At 37.7% G+C, this 17,746-nt stretch overlaps 1 protein-coding gene across 1 annotated transcript in view; it reads left to right on the top strand.

Moving 5' to 3' along the window:
- Positions 1–17,746, top strand: part of LOC122815615 (deleted in malignant brain tumors 1 protein-like) — a 949,251-nt gene that overhangs the window by 471,694 nt on the left and 459,811 nt on the right. The window contains 3 exon segments of the mRNA XM_044088272.1: positions 12,878–13,194; positions 15,077–15,397; positions 17,329–17,649. Coding sequence (XP_043944207.1) covers positions 12,878–13,194; positions 15,077–15,397; positions 17,329–17,649 — 959 coding nt within the window.

The following is a 17,746-nucleotide window of genomic DNA, read 5'->3' as shown; positions in this document are numbered from 1 at the left end:
CCCTACTTTCTTACACGGACCGTGTTAGCCTAGGGTGTGTTTCAGCATGCCCTCATGAATATGCATGCCATGCTGACTTCACACTATTTAACTTCAGCCTCCGTGTAAGACATATTAACTCTTACACGGAGGTTTCGTGAATCATGCCCTAAGCACTTTCACCCTCATAATAGTTACGGCTTCATCAGAGTACAGGCTTAAACAGACCACATGTTTTATGATGTCATCACTTGCATTAAAGAATAAAATATAAAATATAAAATCAAGTATACAATAATATCTTCCTCATAATACATACTGTTACAAACAACTTTTTAAGGTGAACATATACAAACTATAGACAAAAATGTTAAAAACATTTTTTGAAAATGTGTGCATGTAAACTGTATTCTTGTAATGTCTAGTGCTCAAACAGGGACTTGGAACTCTAGAATCTTCAATTAAGAGTCTAATGCTCTACTGACTGGGCTACTGTTTATAGTTTAGCTGCTCTTAATCTCAGTATACCACTGAGTGAGCAACTTCCATTAATGCCTGGTGGAACTGTAGCATCTAACCTAAACTGCCATTCAGTTTCTAATTTTTCTAACCTGGAATTTATATCCCCTCCCCTCTCAGTAGGTACAATTATATCTATGACAAAGAAAACAAACCTTTAAAAATTTGTACAATTCAAACTGTGTGTGTAAAGTGCATTTCCCTTCTTGTGGTTTTTCAGGTCCTTTAAATGTTCACTAATCCTTTCTTTTAACTTCCTAATTTTCTTGCCAACATAGAATGCTGGGCAGCTGACCAAGTCGCTAAATAGACTACCATTTGGGTGTTACAATTGTAATGACCTGGGCAGGGTAAACAATAAGTCTCTATAGCAACATAAGGACCAACATTAATATATTTGCACATTCAACACGTTACATTTTGTCACAGTGAATGCGAGTTGGTGTTTCAAATCTACTTTCTCAAAAATATCTTTAAGGTTTCTCCCCCGAGTATACAACACCTTAGGTAGTTCTACCAAGATGTTTTCCTCTCTAAGTTGAATACCCTGTCCCAAAAATCAATAACCACTGTTTTTAGTTCTGTGGCTTGAGCATTGTATGTAAAACCAATGCCTTTTCATAACAAATAGCATTCTTCCCCCTATCCAGTAGACTACCAGTTGTTAGAAGGATAGGTTTAAATCTTTCATTTCTTTCATAAAGAGGGTACCTGCTAAGGTTGTTATTAAAGATAAAAAAGGAAATTTTGCAGAAAAGAGAAGAAAGTTTTAAGCCTATCCTTCTAACAGCTGGTAATCTACTGGATAGGGGGAAGAATGCTATTTGTTATGACAAGGCATTGGTTTTACCATACAATGCCCAAGCCACAGAATTAAAAACAGTGGTTATTCATTGTTGGGGCAGGTTATTCAACTTAGAGATGAAAACCATATTGGGAGAACTACTTCAGGTGGTGTATAGTCGGGGGAGAAACCTTAAAGATATTTTTGAGAAAGTAGAAGATTTGAAACACCGACACGCATCCACTATGACTAAATGTAACATGTGTTGGATATGCAAATATATAAATGTTAGTCCTTGCATTGCTATAGAGACTTATTATCCTAGTTTACCCTGCCCAAGTCATTGCAATTGTAACACCAAAATGGTAATCTATTTAGCGACTTGGTCAGCTGTCCAGCATTCTATGTTGGCAAGACGATTAGGAGGTTAAAAGAAAGGATTAGTGAACATTTAAGGGACCCGAAAAACCACAAGAAGGAAAATGCACTTTACACACACAGTTTGAATTGTAAAAATTTTAACAGGTTTGTTTTCTTTGTCTTAGATAGAATTGTACCTACTGAGAGGGGAGGGAATATAAATTCCAGATTAGAAAAATTAGAAACTGAATGGCAGTTTAGGTTAGATGCTACAGTTCCACCAGGCATTAATAGAAGTTGCTCACTCAGTGGTGTATTGAGATTAAAAGCAGCTAAATTATAAACAGCAGCCCAGTCAGTAGAGCATTGGACTCTTAATTCAAGGGCCTTTGGGCCTAGAGTTCAAACCCCTATTTGGGCGCTAGACGTTACAAGAATACAGTTTACATACACACATTTTCAAAAAATGTTTTTAACTTTTTGTCTATAATTTTTATATGTTCAGCTTAAAAAGTTCTTTTTAACTGTATGTATTATGAGGAAGATATTATTGCACAATTGATTTTATATTTTATATTTTATTCTTTATTGCAAGTGATGACATCATGAAACATGTGATCTTTGCACTATTTAAGAGTTCTATCAGTTTAAGGCTGTACTCTGATGAAGCCCTAACTATTATGTGGGTGAAAGCGCTTAGTCTTTCTTTCAGTTTTTGCTTTTATTTCCATTAAATGGATGGTTTGGTTACAGCTTGTGCAGTAGCATTTTTTATTTTATTTCAAGATTTTTGCACTTTTTGAGCATAGTTTGGGTTGTCTATTAATATGTATAAACCTATTGTTGTCTTCACACATTTAAGACCATATAGGTTCTCTCCAAGCCAAAAAGGACGTAACAGTGATTTTATACTGAACAAGTAATTAGATAATGCATACATTTTATTATTATTATATAAACAATAACATTTCCTTAACCATAACAATTCATTATTTATTATTTTATTTATTTGTCTTTGCTTACTGTAAAAGTATGACTGGGTAATGCCTATTTTCTGCAGATGCCTGGGGAGAAAAGTTTCATTTGTTTACATTTCATTATACTAAGTCCCAGTTAAACATAGAATAGTTACATTTCTATTTACATTTATACATAAACAGCAGTTACATTTCAATTTACATTTATACACAAACAGTAGTTACATTTACACATATACATTCTAAGATTTTACAGAGGTGGACATTACTAAAGATAAAACACACATGCAGTTTAGTGAATTGTACAGGCAGCAGTTATGTATAAAAATTATTTTGTCATTTCAGTGAAATGTTGATATTATGTTTAAGAAGAGTATTTGGATAATACAGTGAAAAAGTTGAGCATATACAGGGCCAGGGTTGGTTAAAATGTTGTTTATCATTTATTTTTTGTTAAGCCAAATTCATGTACTAATTCTTGCAGGCTCTCAAATACAATCTGTCCTCGTACCCCTTTCTTTGATAACCCCTGTTCTCTTCATATCTATTTTCTTTCCACTTTTCTACTTGTTTCTGCCACATTCTCCATCCTCCCACAATTCTCTTCCTTCCACGTGTTTCTCTGCCATGTTGCCCTATATTTAAGGGTATCCTCTTTCTTTCTTTTATGTTTTCCCTGCCATCCTATTTGTCTCTCTGCTCTCTCCTTTTAGCCTCTCTCTGTCTTACTGTCTACCTGCTTAAGTAATCCAAAATGTATCTAAACAATCTTGTGTCAGTTTGTGATTGACTGTGGCAAGGCAACATGAGACAGCAAGCAGTATGGCAGGCATCAGCAGCAGGCTGGCCAGTGGGTACATCAGTTGCAGCAAAAAATGTAGTGCACAGTGGGCAGCGTCTTTATAATTGGTGTGTATGGACCACTACCCCTTTAGAGTGTCTAGGGAACATTACCTAAAATGCATACTGGAACATAAATGTGACTACAATAGCATTCAGGATTTCCTCCATACTGTAGCACACTTCTACATATTGAGTTGAGTAAACATGTACTGTACACTGAGCACAACACTCATTACTTATTCTGCCTCCATGTACTTGGTTATTAAAGCTGTGGGTATGGGAGTGTGTGCTTTTCTTTGCCCTCAGGGAATTTGCAAACAGCCATACTTTTCTGCAGCTGAATGTGACTTCATCCAAGTGTTCCCGACCAAATGTGCCATAGGGAAATATCTCACTGCCTAGGTGCCTGAATCCATCAAATGGCTTTCTTCCTGCTCCCCTTCCCTTCCCATTACATCTGGTGTACCCCAAGGTTCCATCCTGGGTCCCCTCTTGTTTACAATTTCACAAATGTTCTTCACACATCTTGCAAACAATTCTCCCTAATACAATACACCAACGATTACACTCATATCTCCATTTCCAATAACATTGCAGAACTCCATGCTCAGACCTAAGATGCCTTTCTATCCATTGAAAAGTGGCTGTCTGATAATCAACTCATCTTGAACCCCAAAAATCGAAACTCCTGCTTTTCCTCCCTTGTTCAGTCTCTCTCTCTCAACATAAATCTCCCTTTGTCATCACATCCTGCAATTAGGCCATCATACAATCTGAACCCCACTCTAAGCTCCTAAACTCAAATTTAACTTACATATCTTGCAAAGCATAAAAAAAACTCCCAAAACTAGGTCTGCTATACCATAATAGAAAATTTCTAACTGCTAAGCGTGGTCTCTCCCTGGCTCAGGCTCACCTCTTTCCCTCCCTTCTCTATGCCGCCCCAATCCCAACTAACATACAGGTTGCAACCTTCTCCAAACTCCAAAGAACGTACTACAAAGTAATAAGACTTTGATTGAACCGGTACCATCTACCCAACTTCTCAGTGTCATTATTGATCAAAATCTGAAGTTCGACTTAGACATTGCCCAGACTGTAAAAAAAGTACACAAGAAAATAGGTACCTTATACAGATACAAAAACTACCTATCCACAAACGCCAGAATAACCACAGCCAGAACTCATCTTTTGTCAACCTTACTATACACCTCACTCATACTTATCAACCTTTCCAAATCAGACCTAAGCAAGCTAGATACCTGCTATAAAAAGAAAATGTTGCTACTAGTTTCCCACCTAGAACCCATCATTGTAATGCCCTATGCCAACTATCTTGGTTAGAACTACCCCATAAACTCATCCTCACACAACTCTCTACTGCCCACCAAATGTACTATAAACACAATAAAACACCAGCTTTACAAGGCCCTCTCAATCCCCATACAAGTACCCATCCACTAAGATCCACTAATAAAGCTCTAACTGAAGTAACCATGAGTAAAAATAGCTCAGGTGACTCTCTCTACTCCTACTACTTTGCTAAACTGTGGAATGACTTACCACTTGAAATTAGAACTATAACTAGCTTAAAACATTTCAAGCATCACATTAAAGCCCACCTCACTAACTCCTAGACTTGTACATGAACTGGCCATGGGTAGCCCACACCATGGAACTAGCTGATTTTAAAATTCTAATTGCATATGTAATGAGCATTGAATTTAAGACATATGACTTCCTTATGCTGTTTTTTCCTTCTCACTGTTAGTGTCTATCGCATTTCAAGTATCCGAATTGCACTGTCATTGTATACAATGTCAGTACTTCCTACTATTGTAAGAACTGACTTCTAGAAGCATTGTTATATGATTGTTGGTCTTGTCTCCCACTTGACCAGTTTATTTTGTCTTAGTCATTTTACCGTTATGAAAGTCTGTTACTGTTTCTTTCTTCAATGTATTACATGATTTTTTTCTACTATCAAAATAGTCTACTAACAATGGAGCTTTTCTCCCCTGACCTCCGCTGAAAAAAGGTTTTACGCCTAGATGGACTTTCCCGGTAAACAAATGTAAAATAAATAAAGTAAATAAATACAAAATAGGTAAATTTGCCACCATCTCTCCTCACAACTCCTACCACTGCCTTGCACTCAACTCTCTCCAATGGCATGAATTCCCTCAACAACTCCTACTATCACAGTTACAAATCACACACTGTATGTTATATACAAACCATCCACCTGCCTATCCCTCTCCTCCCTGGTATCCTCTTACACCCCCACTCGTACTCTCTGCACCTCAAATCAGCAACTCTTGGATACTTACCAACCTAACAAAACAGTTGGTAAACTACTTTACAAATGCACTGTAGCCCAAGCTTGGAATAAACTCCCAGCATACATAAGAGCTATTCCCCACCCTAAACACCTCAAAAAGGAAGTTAAACTTCACCTACTCAACACCAAGACTTGACCCTGTCTGGCTCCTACCTAGTTCATTATACTACTATATGTTTTTCACTCCTACTACAGAGAAATCCTACTGTAACACCTCTTAATTTTCTCCCATTAACCTTAGTCCTACTCTAAGAATTTACCCTTAGGCTATACTTTCTCCACCACATGTACATATTGCCTTTTTAAAAATGCAATTGCTGAATACTTGTTCAATGTAAAAAAAATCTATATTTGTTTTTATCATGTGTACATATTATACTTTTTCTGTATTCTGGAGCTGATGTATTATACTTCTCTATATCGGAGCTTGCACATACTATACTTTCTCTGTATTTTGGAGCTAATGTATTATATTTGCTATATTTGAGCTTGTAAGTTATGTACTGTAATTTGTCTTAATTGAAGCTTTTCTCCTCGGGTCTCCACTGAAAATAGGCTTCTAGCCCAGTTGGACTAACCCAGTTAACAAATGTCAAATAAATAAAATAAAATAAATAAATGTTGGGGTGAATGACTTCAGACATACCTCACTGGACTATATGAATAGTCCAAGTAGATCCAGTATCTGTTAGCCTGGGAAGACATGGTCGATAGTGCACACTGGTTTACCAGAGATGGTCTGCACCTGTCTCCTCTACACTTTTGGATACTAGCAAAGGCATTAGCTACACCTATTGTGACTGTTTTAAGTGGTGTTAAAATAACTGACTTCCCAACATAACAAAATCATCTCTAGATAATTTCAAGGCACTGCTGCATAATACTAGGAGTCTAAACAAGAAACTGCCCTTTCTGGAAGCTCTCATCACTTTGGAAGAAGCTGACATCCATGCAGTCATTAAGACATGGTTAAAAGGCATGGAAAGCATCCTGGCTGTGCAGGGCTACAATACCTTCCAAATGTTCAGACCACAAACTGACCATGAAAGAACCAAAGGAGGTGATGTATCCATCTTCATTAAGGATAAGTATACCTTGAAACTGGTCAAACTGTATGACTCTCTTAAGGCACTCCATCTCCAATTAACTACAGGCAAAGCTTCCTACCACATCATAGCTAGCTATAGATCCACCACCACAAAACAAGAAAAGCATACCATATACCTGGACTTAGTGGAGTCACTTTTCATACAGCCCAACACCTACTCATAGATAATTTTAATTACCCTACCATAGATAATTTTAATTATCCTACCATTGACTGGGAAACATACATGGCCACAAGCATGCTGGCTAAGAGGTTCTTGGAATTTGTCAAAGTAATACTTTGGAACAGCTAGTAAGCACACCCACAAGAGACTCAAAGGTCATGGACAAAGTACTCACTAACATGGGAGACCATTGCATCCCCAATGCGATGTCCTCTCTGGTAAGACTGGACCATAAATCAGTCTCATTCAATCTAATTATAAGAACAGATATCCCATCAACTTTAAAAATGCTTAAGAATTTTTGGGATTGTATAAGAGGTTTCAAAGCCCCCTCAAATGTAGATAACATAGACTCCTATGCAGAGGTATACACCAACGCCCTGTGTAACCACATAAGCAGGTGTGTAGAACTGGCTGTACCTAGTAGAATTAAAACCAGATCTTGATGAAAAAGCAAGCCTCCCTGGTTGGTCCTTAGTTTAAACAGGCTATACAACAGGAGAAGGAAACTATTGTCCGAGAATAAGAGGTAACTGGCTCAGCAGTGGAAGAAATCCCTCTCTAGCATAAACAAACAAATTAAAGATCTTCTCATGTCCTTCAAAGCTAGCAATGAAGCAAAAATAGCCTCCCTAGTGAAAGGTAATCACAAGGCATTTTTTAACTATGTCTGAAATCTAAAAGGGAATACCCAGCTATGCAATGAACTGGCTGTGGATGGCACCAAGCATACTCAACTGGTGGTAATAGCAACCCCCTAGCTGACAAATCTGGAACAAACTTCACCCCCCCCACCCTTCAGTCATCTACAAAGTATACCTACCACCATTTCTCCACTTATTATCTCAAGGCGGCAGGTCAACTTGTCTCTCTCCAAGTCCAAAAACCCTGCATCAGTGGGACCGGATGACATCCTAGGTTGCTTTTTAAACAACTTAAATCATGACCTAGCAGATCCCCTTAGCTCCCTGTTTAACCACAACCTGTGTGCTGACTATGTTCTGTTGGAATGAAGAACAGCAACAATAATCCCACCGCACAAAGGGGGACCATCAACCAACCCTGGAAATTATAGACCGATAATTTTGACTAGCATCATCTGCAAGGCCAAGGAAAGAATTATTATGGACATTATTAACAAGGGCATAGGTATTCTCCAAACTGTGGACTCAACCCAGTTTGGATTAATTAAAGGTAGATCATGCCTGTTAAGCATTGTTGACTTCTTCAAGAAAGTTACCAAAGCCCTGGATGAGGGAAAGACAGTGCATTCCACCTGTCTTGACCTCGCCAAGACATTTGACACAAATCCCCACTCAGGTATTATAGAGAAGCTCTCCCAAATGGGAATTAAGCCCTGCACTGCCAGACGGGTAGCGGACTGGCTTCACCTCTAGCAAAAGACCAGTCACCAGAGGCATACCACAGGGTTCAGTGCAGGGCCCCTTTGTGTTTAAAATGTAGTTCTCAGAAGTCCAGGTAAACTTGTATGGCCTGTGGCTGACCAAGTTTGCAGATGACTGCAAATTAGGAGCAGTCACTGAGTCCTCTAATGACGTTAGTATGCTGTAGACAGGGTTAAATCAGATAAATGATTTCTGCCAAACCCACAGATTAAAGCTAGATGCAAACAAAGAAATGCATTATTATTCCCTTTTAGAAATCTGACATCCCTGCTAATTTCATTACAGGCACCACCCCCTAAGTGTAGACCCAGTGGTACATGATCTGGATACTCAGGTTGATAGCAACCTGAACTTTGATTACATGTATTAACAATAGTAAGGGAATGCTTCTATGTGGCACATTGTATAAGTAAAGGCATCACATATAGATCTAAGGATGTTAAAATTCCTATACACTAGGCCCTCATCAGACCAGTAATTGAGTACAATGCTCCATTTTGCATGTACCTCATCAAACACCTGCAACAACTGGAGAGACCACAGAGTTTTCTAACCAAAAAATTACAGGTTACACAAAACAAGTGTTACAATGAAAGAATGAAAGCGCTGTCACTGTATTCTATCCCCTACAGGTTATTAAGGGGTGATCTGTGCCTGGCTTACAGGCAGTCTCTGACCAGGCCCCGATGGAAATTCTGATCCATAAATCGAACTGCACGAGGGTCACTTGCTCCAGGGATCTTAACCTCAATTTTGACATGAATAGGTCATGCTGAAGAGACAGATACATCTACAGAGACTGCCAGTCCTCTGGAACAAGCTTCCAGTTCATGTGAAACAGAGCCCCTCCCTGAACCTCTTCAGATGCAACCTAGATGAATGGATGAGTGACCACAAAATCACTCCTGGGGTGATGCACATGTCCCTTCTGTACAGAAGAAATCATTATTAACTATCATTGATGCCTACTTCTGCAAACTTCTCTCACTTAAACACTTACAATTGGGGCAACTCGGGATAAATATGCCTTGGCTTGTAAGGGCTTTAGGGCCATTAGCTTAATAACCTTCTACGAACCTTTGAAACTATGAAAAAGAAAATAAACAGCTCACTTCCCTGTAGGTTTCACAAATTCATCAATGACTATATTAGTTTAGTGGAAAGGAATAGGTTAATAAACTTATATAGAGAAATAGAGTTCATTGCAACATGTACTCCTTGCAGAATGTTTATGCAGGCAAAAATAACAAGCATTTGAGTCATAATATGTTGAACATCTTATTGGCCATCAAGAGCAAATCTACTTAATAGAATACTGTTACCTGCACTAATTCCAAAATGTGTGTGTGTGTGTGTGTGTGTGTGTCTGTGTGTGTGTGTGTGTGTGTGTGTGTGTGTGTGTGTGTGTGTGTGTGTGTGTGTGTGTTTTGTAAGTGAGATAAAAATGAATAAACCCTGATAAGAGAGAAAGGGATTGCAGTTCTGTGATGTAATATTTTTATTTTTTGTATATTTATATTTTATTAACTAGTGTGGAGCACTGGTCGCAAGTTGCTAATTTTAGAGTTTCTAGCTACTCAATGACAGTACTAAGTCTCTGAAGAATTTTCATTTTCTTTTTGCAATCTGTTTTTAAGTTCATTTCTCATTGTAGTTGCTATAGCTGTTTTTAATTTATTGTCATCTATTTTAAGTCAATATTTAATAGTTTATATCTGTTTCCTTCAGCTGATTATAAATGATTTTTTATTTAACATTTGTTTACTGGAGAAGTCTAACTTGGAACAAGCCAATTTTCAGCAGATGCCAAGGGAGAAACGCTCCAGACGTATGTCTTTGTACTGTGAGAGGAAACCGTAGCACGTGGAAAAAACGCACATGAACGCATGGACAACATGCAGACTGCACAAAAGGCACCCCAGCTGAGAATCGAAAAAATAAACCTCTTGCAGGGAGGCAGCAATGCTACTGCTACACCACTACACCATCTGGATACAGAATTATTATAAAAGTATTTATTTGAGATAGGTTCAGACCAGTCCACAAAAGAGCTAAGGGTCTTAAGACTTTTATCACTTTCCCATCCTGTTCTTTTTCAGTTCTTTTAAACTCCTGCCAGAATGAGATGATTCCAGGCCTTTCATTATAAGAGTAAAGTGTCTGAAGAACTGCCATTCCTTTGTTTCTGTGTTTTAAGTTTAATCTGTCTGCATCTTTTTTTAGCTGTTTTCTTTGCTTAGATTTATAGGCATATACTAGGCTAATGACTTCTAGGGCATTTTTATTCCTAGCCCCCATGCATCCCAAATGCATCTAACAGATAAGGTGCCACTGAGGCTATTTTCAAGAGGTATGTGTAAGCTAGTGCATGCATTGTCAAACCATGCATCCCAAATGCATCTAACAGATAGGGTGCCACTGTGGCTATTTTCAAAAGGTATGCGTAAGCTAGTGCATGCATTGTCAAACAATTACAGTTTATCTCTATCCATTAGAAAACAGGTAAAAGATTAGGGGGAGAATGTCTGATTTCCCATTCAGTGGTAAAGGTTGCCTTTGCCTTTGAACAGGGTCAGAGAAGAGCTCTGCTTTACATGGATGGGAAACCTTCTTCTGAGAAGGGGGTATACTCTAACACACATACCTGTCCCTCCAATATGTTACCTGTTTTAAGTTAAATTTAAAACTATTTCTGTGTTTAGCATTATTAAGATATAAGCCTGAGATTATTTTAAGCCCATCAAAAACAGAGCTAAGGGTGTGCGAAGAATTTTTTCATCATCCATCCCTGTTCCTGTTGTATTCTTAAACCCACTATCTCTCTGGCTGGCTGCACCTTACGTTAATTTGATCAAAAAATTCTCTTCCTGTCCTCATTCAGTGGCTTCTGCCAGTAAGAATAGAAGTGTAATTTTGTGAAGTTATGCTCTTTAAACTCTATAAATACATTTGCCGTCCCAATGGTTTCCCTGCACCAGCATACCAAGTCTCTTCTCAGATAAACCATGTTGCTTTTTTAAAAAATAATGGCTTCTGCGTTTTCTGTAGTTAGTATACATTTCTTATAAGATGTTTCTCCCAATGTCATCTTATCTACTCATACTGGTGAGCAAAATAAGATCAAGCTGGCAAGCTCCTCCCATTATTCAGCTAAAGCTCAAGATACTCTCTGTTTCATAACTTCCTACTATAGCTTAGTGCAAAGGTTATGACTTAAAAGTATGAACTCCTTTTTCCATCTTACTTTTATAACGTGCACCATCTTGAACAGGCTACCATTCACTGTAGAGCCTTCTCTATGTTGTGTGCATATTCTGCCATGTGGCAGCTAGCGCAGGAGTTAAAGCTCTGACTTTTTAATGAGTTGCTTCCTTATCCAGGAGACATGGGTTTGAATCTTCGCATCTTCATTTGTGTGCACTGTGACCTTGAGGAAATCAATTAAACAGGCATTGTTTGTGGGTAATTAGGAATACAAGAAATACTGCTTAATATTCTCCTTTACTGCATACCTGGTAACTACCTAGAAACTATTTCCTGTATTAACTCAAGTGGTCAAAATAAATAAACACTGTACAATATGGAAGGATAGTTAGCTTTACTTTTTTGACAGTCTTTTTAATAATTTCTCCTAGAATAGTGTATTAATTGCCATATGCTCACATATAATGAACCTGTTCTCAACATTAATAAATCTATAGTTATAGGAGTAAACACTTTTTTACTCAATTGTGACATTATTATTTTGAACATTCTGGTCAGTTATATATTTGTGTAAAAGTCAGCATGCATCTGAGATTATGTATGTCAAGTACAGTTTGTGAAGCTATCCTACATAAATAAGAAATTGCTTAATAGCTGGAAAATCAGTTATGTTCATTTGTTAGCTTACTAAATGAACAGTTCACCATACATTTTTTCTTTTTTTTTGGGGGGGGGGGGGCAGACCCAGAATAGTATCTGCAAAACAAATGCCAAACACTTGTACAGTTACAAAGATGAGTGAATCTGATGAGCTAAATGTAATAGAGCTATAAGTGGAGACCCCACAGAAATAGTGCAATTAAATAAGTAATCTGAGTATTCTCAGTTAATATGTCATATGCATATTGAAAGTATAATAGCTAATAAGGACTTAAAAAATCATTTACCGAATTCTCCCATGGAAAACTACTCATATATTTTACTGCTAAACAGTGTTTATATTTATTCTTGTTTCATACAAATGCTCTGAGAGAGAGTTTTGTCATAGCTGCGTTGTGCCATTTTGTTAATAATTTGTTATTGCATTACAGAATAGCAGTATATTATGTAAATCCCTAAAAGTGGAAAAAAGATAAAAGACATCATGTACATTAAAATTCATCTTCCTTTTTTTTTTCTTGATTAATAGGTAGCATTCCCTTACCATTACGTCTTGTGAATGGAACCAATCGCTGTTCTGGTCGAGTTGAGATTTATTACAATTCACAGTGGGGTACTGTGTGTGATGATGGATGGGATATAAAAGATGCCAATGTTGTCTGCAGAGAAGTTGGTTGTGGACAGGCTGTTTCTGCCTTGGGAAATGCATATTTTGGAAAGGGCTTAGGTCCTATTACTCTGGATGATGTCCAGTGCAGCGGGACTGAATCTCTTCTTTCAGAGTGTTCAGCCCGTCCACTTCTGCAACACAACTGCCAACACTTTGAAGATGCTGGCGTCACTTGTAAAGGTATGAAACAACTGTTTGTCTTAATCTTATTTCAATTTAATCAGTGAATGTTAATAAATGAAGTTTAAAACACGGCGCTGTCGAACCACTAGTTTGCCTTCTTCTCCAGTGAATTAGTCATGTTCATTGGTAGTCACTTGTTAAGATTTAGATATCTTTGGATGATCATGTTTTTTTCAGTATACCAACAGAAACCAGTTTTCTTAATCAGCAGTACAAATCACAGAACATTGTAACACATAATGAAATTTTCCACAAGTGGTGATTCACATATAAAGGAATATTGTTTGAGTGTTGTCTGCCGTTGAAAATATGTCAAAATACAACACTGTTGTGCATCGCACTGATGACAAGGAAGTTCATTACAAATTTTATATTCTATTGTTACATTCGCTATTATATAACATCAGCCACAGACTGCTGCCATCATCATTGATCACTGAAATCACTACACCCAGTGACTACAGTGTGTTATGTACGGAGAGACACAAAAGTCATAAAGTTACAGACCTTGAAGGCAGAAAGGAGGCCAATGGGTTCCAGCAGTAGTAGGACAAATATGTCTCATAAAAAAGCATTTGCAGTCTTATTTAAATGTACTGCCAATACATGTAACATCATATGAATTTCAGCAAGAGTCTAATCTGGGCACGTTGCAGGTGCTGCAAGGAGCAATTTTGGCTATCATCAAAAATTGAAACAATACTAATTTCATGAACCTTACTCATACCTTGATTTAGAAATTGGGTCCATTCCCATCATGGAATTTGAAACCCAAAATTATTGCAGACACTAACCCATCAAATGAGAACAGTCTTTCTTCTTTTGGCAGTTAGAGAGTGCTACAGTGGAACAACAGTTTGCAGAACGATTAGCAGTGGAGTTTTACTGTGTTCAGTTGCCAGCCCAGCACCCAACCTTCCACAGAAGGCACGCACGCACATGCACACACACACACCTAGGGCCACTTTAGAGTGTCTAATTCACCAACACCATATCTTTGGAATGTGAGAGGAAACAGGAGCAGCCAGAGGAAACCACTTGACCACAGAGAGGACATGCAGACTCCACACAGAAAGAACCCCAGTCGAGAATCAAACCAGGAAATTTCTGTTGTGAGGCAGCAATTCTAACTGTTGAACCACCACCACCGTCCCATCAAATGATAACAGTCTTTAAAAACTTTAAAACAAGTTATTATTCCATTCAAAAAGTCACAATGAAATGTTTATCAGCTTCTAAAGGTGTCTAACTTGCAGTCAACCTAATCAGCCAAGAGTTTATATTCTAATAGAGGCCTTTAATCCCTTCTTCTTTCATTACTCTTGGTAACAAAAAACACCAGATTCTTGTAGGTAGTGGTATGCCTATAGAATGCATTATTACTAGAAGGGATATGCTTATAGTCCAAATTTATTCATCTGTCTGAAATTTGATCTGGCTTGTTGCTTAAGTTTTAATTTTGTTTACTATGATAAGAAACAAATTATTAAAAGTAACCATGAAATAATTGTAGGCGGTATAGACCTGGGTAAAGTGGTGTGTTAAGTCCCAGTGAATGTAGACCAAAGGAAAGTTAATTAAAATTTTCTTTTGGTAAAGGCCAGAGTAGGAAATAAGTGACAAGAACAGAAGACTACTAAGCAAAACTAGTTACATATTCCACTAGCAAACAGTGTTTATAATTATTCTAGTTTCACTAAGATGCCCTGAGAAAGTTTTCACATAGTTCTGTTGTGCCATTTTGTTTTTTTTTGTTGTTACTGTATTATAAAATTTCAGTATACTATTTTTATTCCTAAAAGTGGAGAAATTGTATTACAACATCATGACAAATGATATCAGGCACTTTAACATTCTTTTTTTTTTCACTTGGCAACAGGTGACATTCCCTTACCATTACGTCTTGTGAATGGAACCAATCGCTGTTCTGGTCGAGTTGAGATTCATTACAAGTCAAAGTGGGGTACTGTGTGTGATGACAGATGGGATATAAATGATGCCAATGTTGTCTGCAGAGAAGTTGGTTGTGGACAGGCTGTTTCTGCTGTAGGAAATGCATATTTTGGAAAGGGCTCAGGTCCTATTACTCTGGATGATGTCCAGTGCAGAGGGAATGAATCTCTTCTTTCAGATTGTTTAGCCAATACACTTCTGCAGCACGACTGCCAACACTCTGAAGATGCTGGCATCACTTGTAAAGGTATGAAACAACTGTTTGTCTTAATCTTATTTCAGTTTAATCAGACAACGATAATAAATGAAGTACAAAATACCGCACTGTAGAACCACTACTTTGCCTTCTTCTCCAGTAAATTAGTCATGTTCCTTGGTGGTCACATGTTAAGATTTAGATATCTTTGGACAATCATGTTTTTTTCAGTATACCAACAGATACCAGTTTTCTTAATCAGCAGTACAAATCACAGAACATTGTAACACATAATGAAATTTTCCCCAAGTGCTGATTCACATAAAAATGAATATAGTGTGAGTGTTGTCTGATGTTGAAAATATGTCAAAATACAACACTGTTGTGGACAGCACTGATGACAAGGAAGTTCATTACAAGTTTTATATTCTATTGTTACATTCGCTATTATACAATGTCAGCCACAGACTGCTGCCATCATCATTGATCACTGAAATCGCTACACCCTGTGATTACAGTGTGTTATGTACGGAGAGACACAAACTTCATAAAATTAAAGACTTTGAAGGCAGAAATGAGGGAAATGGGTTCCAGTAGTAGTAGGAGAAATACTTCTCATAAAAAAAAATTACAGTCTTTTTAAAATGCACTGCCAGTGCTGCAGGGAGCACTTTTGGGTAGATTCAAAGACCGAAACAATACTAATTTCATGAACCTTACTCATACCTTGATTTAGAAATTGGGTCCATTCCCATCATGGAATTTGAAACCCAAAATAATTACAGACACTAAACCATCAAATGATAATAGATTTCTTCTTTTGGCAGTTAGAGGACACTCCAGTAGAACAGCAGTTTGCAGAAGGATTGGCAGTGGAGTTTTACAGTGTTCAGTTGCCAGACCAGCATCTAACCTTCCACAGAAGGTGCACGAACATAGACACACACACACACACACACACACACACACACACACACACACACACACACACACACACACACACACATACCTATGGCCACTTTTCTAATCCACCTACAGCATGTCTTTGAGATGTGGTAGGAAACTGGAGCAGCCGGAGGAAACCACGCGACCACAGGGAAGACATGCAGACTCCACACAGAAAGCACGCCAGATGAAAATCAAACCAGGAAACTTCTGCTGTGAGGCAGCAGTGCTAACTGTTGAACTACCGTCGGTGTCCAATCAAATGATAATAGTTTTTAAAACTTTAAAACAAGTTATGATTCAACTCAAAAAGTCACACAGAAATATTAAACACCTTCTTAAGGTGTGTAACTTGCAATCAACCTAATCAGCCAAGTGTCTATATTCTAATAGAGGCCTTTAATCCCTTCTTCTTTCATTAGTCTTGCTAACAAAAAACACCAGATTCCTGTCGGTAGTGGTATGCCTATAAAGTGCATTATTACTAGAAGGGATATGTTTTATATTCGAAATGTAAGCGTTTAAAGACATTAGGAGAACTTTAAGGGAAGCAGTTATTCATTCATCTGTCTGAAATTTGATCTGGCTTGTTGCTTAAGTTTTAATTTTGTTTACTGTCATAAGAAACAAATTATTACAAGTTATCCTGAAATAATTATAGGAGGTATAGACCTGGGTAAAGTGCTGTTTTAAGTCCCAGTGAATGTAGGCCAAAGGAATGCTAATTCATATTTTCTGTTTATAAAGACAAGCCAATTTAAGAAGAAAATAAATGACAAGACCAGGAAAGACTACCAAGCAAAGCTAGCTACATATTCCACTGGCAAACAGTGTTTATAATTATTTTAGTTACACAAAGATTCCCTGAGAAAGTTTTCACATAGTTCTGTTGTGCCATTTTGTTTTTGTGTTGTTACTGTGTTATAAAATTTCAGTATACTATTTTTATTCCTAAAAGTGGAGAAATTGTATTACAACATCATGACAAATGATAGCATGTACTTTAACATTCTTCTTTTTTTTTTCCCTGGCAACAGGTAACATTCCTTTACCATTACGTCTTGTGAATGGAACCAATCGCTGTTCTGGTCGAGTTGAGATTTATTACAAGTCACAGTGGGGTACTGTGTGTGATGACGGATGGGATATAAATGATGCCAATGTTGTCTGCAGAGAAGTTGGTTGTGGACAGGCTGTTTCTGCCGTGGGAAATGCATATTTTGGAAAGGGCTCAGGTCCTATTACTCTGGATGATGTCCAGTGCAGAGGGAGTGAATCTCTTCTTTCAGATTGTTCAGCCAGTACACTTCTGCAGCACAACTGCGGTCACTCTGAAGATGCTGGCGTCACTTGTAAAGGTATGAAACAACTGTTTGTCTTAATCTTATTTCAGTTTAATCAGAGAACGATAATAAATGAAGTACAAAACACCGCACTGTTGGACCAATAGTTTGC

The sequence above is a fragment of the Protopterus annectens genome, chromosome 1.part1, assembly GCF_019279795.1.
Source record: "Protopterus annectens isolate FY-2018-M chromosome 1.part1, PAN1.0, whole genome shotgun sequence".
NCBI classification, from domain to species: domain Eukaryota; kingdom Metazoa; phylum Chordata; order Ceratodontiformes; family Protopteridae; genus Protopterus; species Protopterus annectens.
Note: the sequence above shows the minus strand (reverse complement) of the source record. Positions and strands in the feature narration are given on the sequence as shown.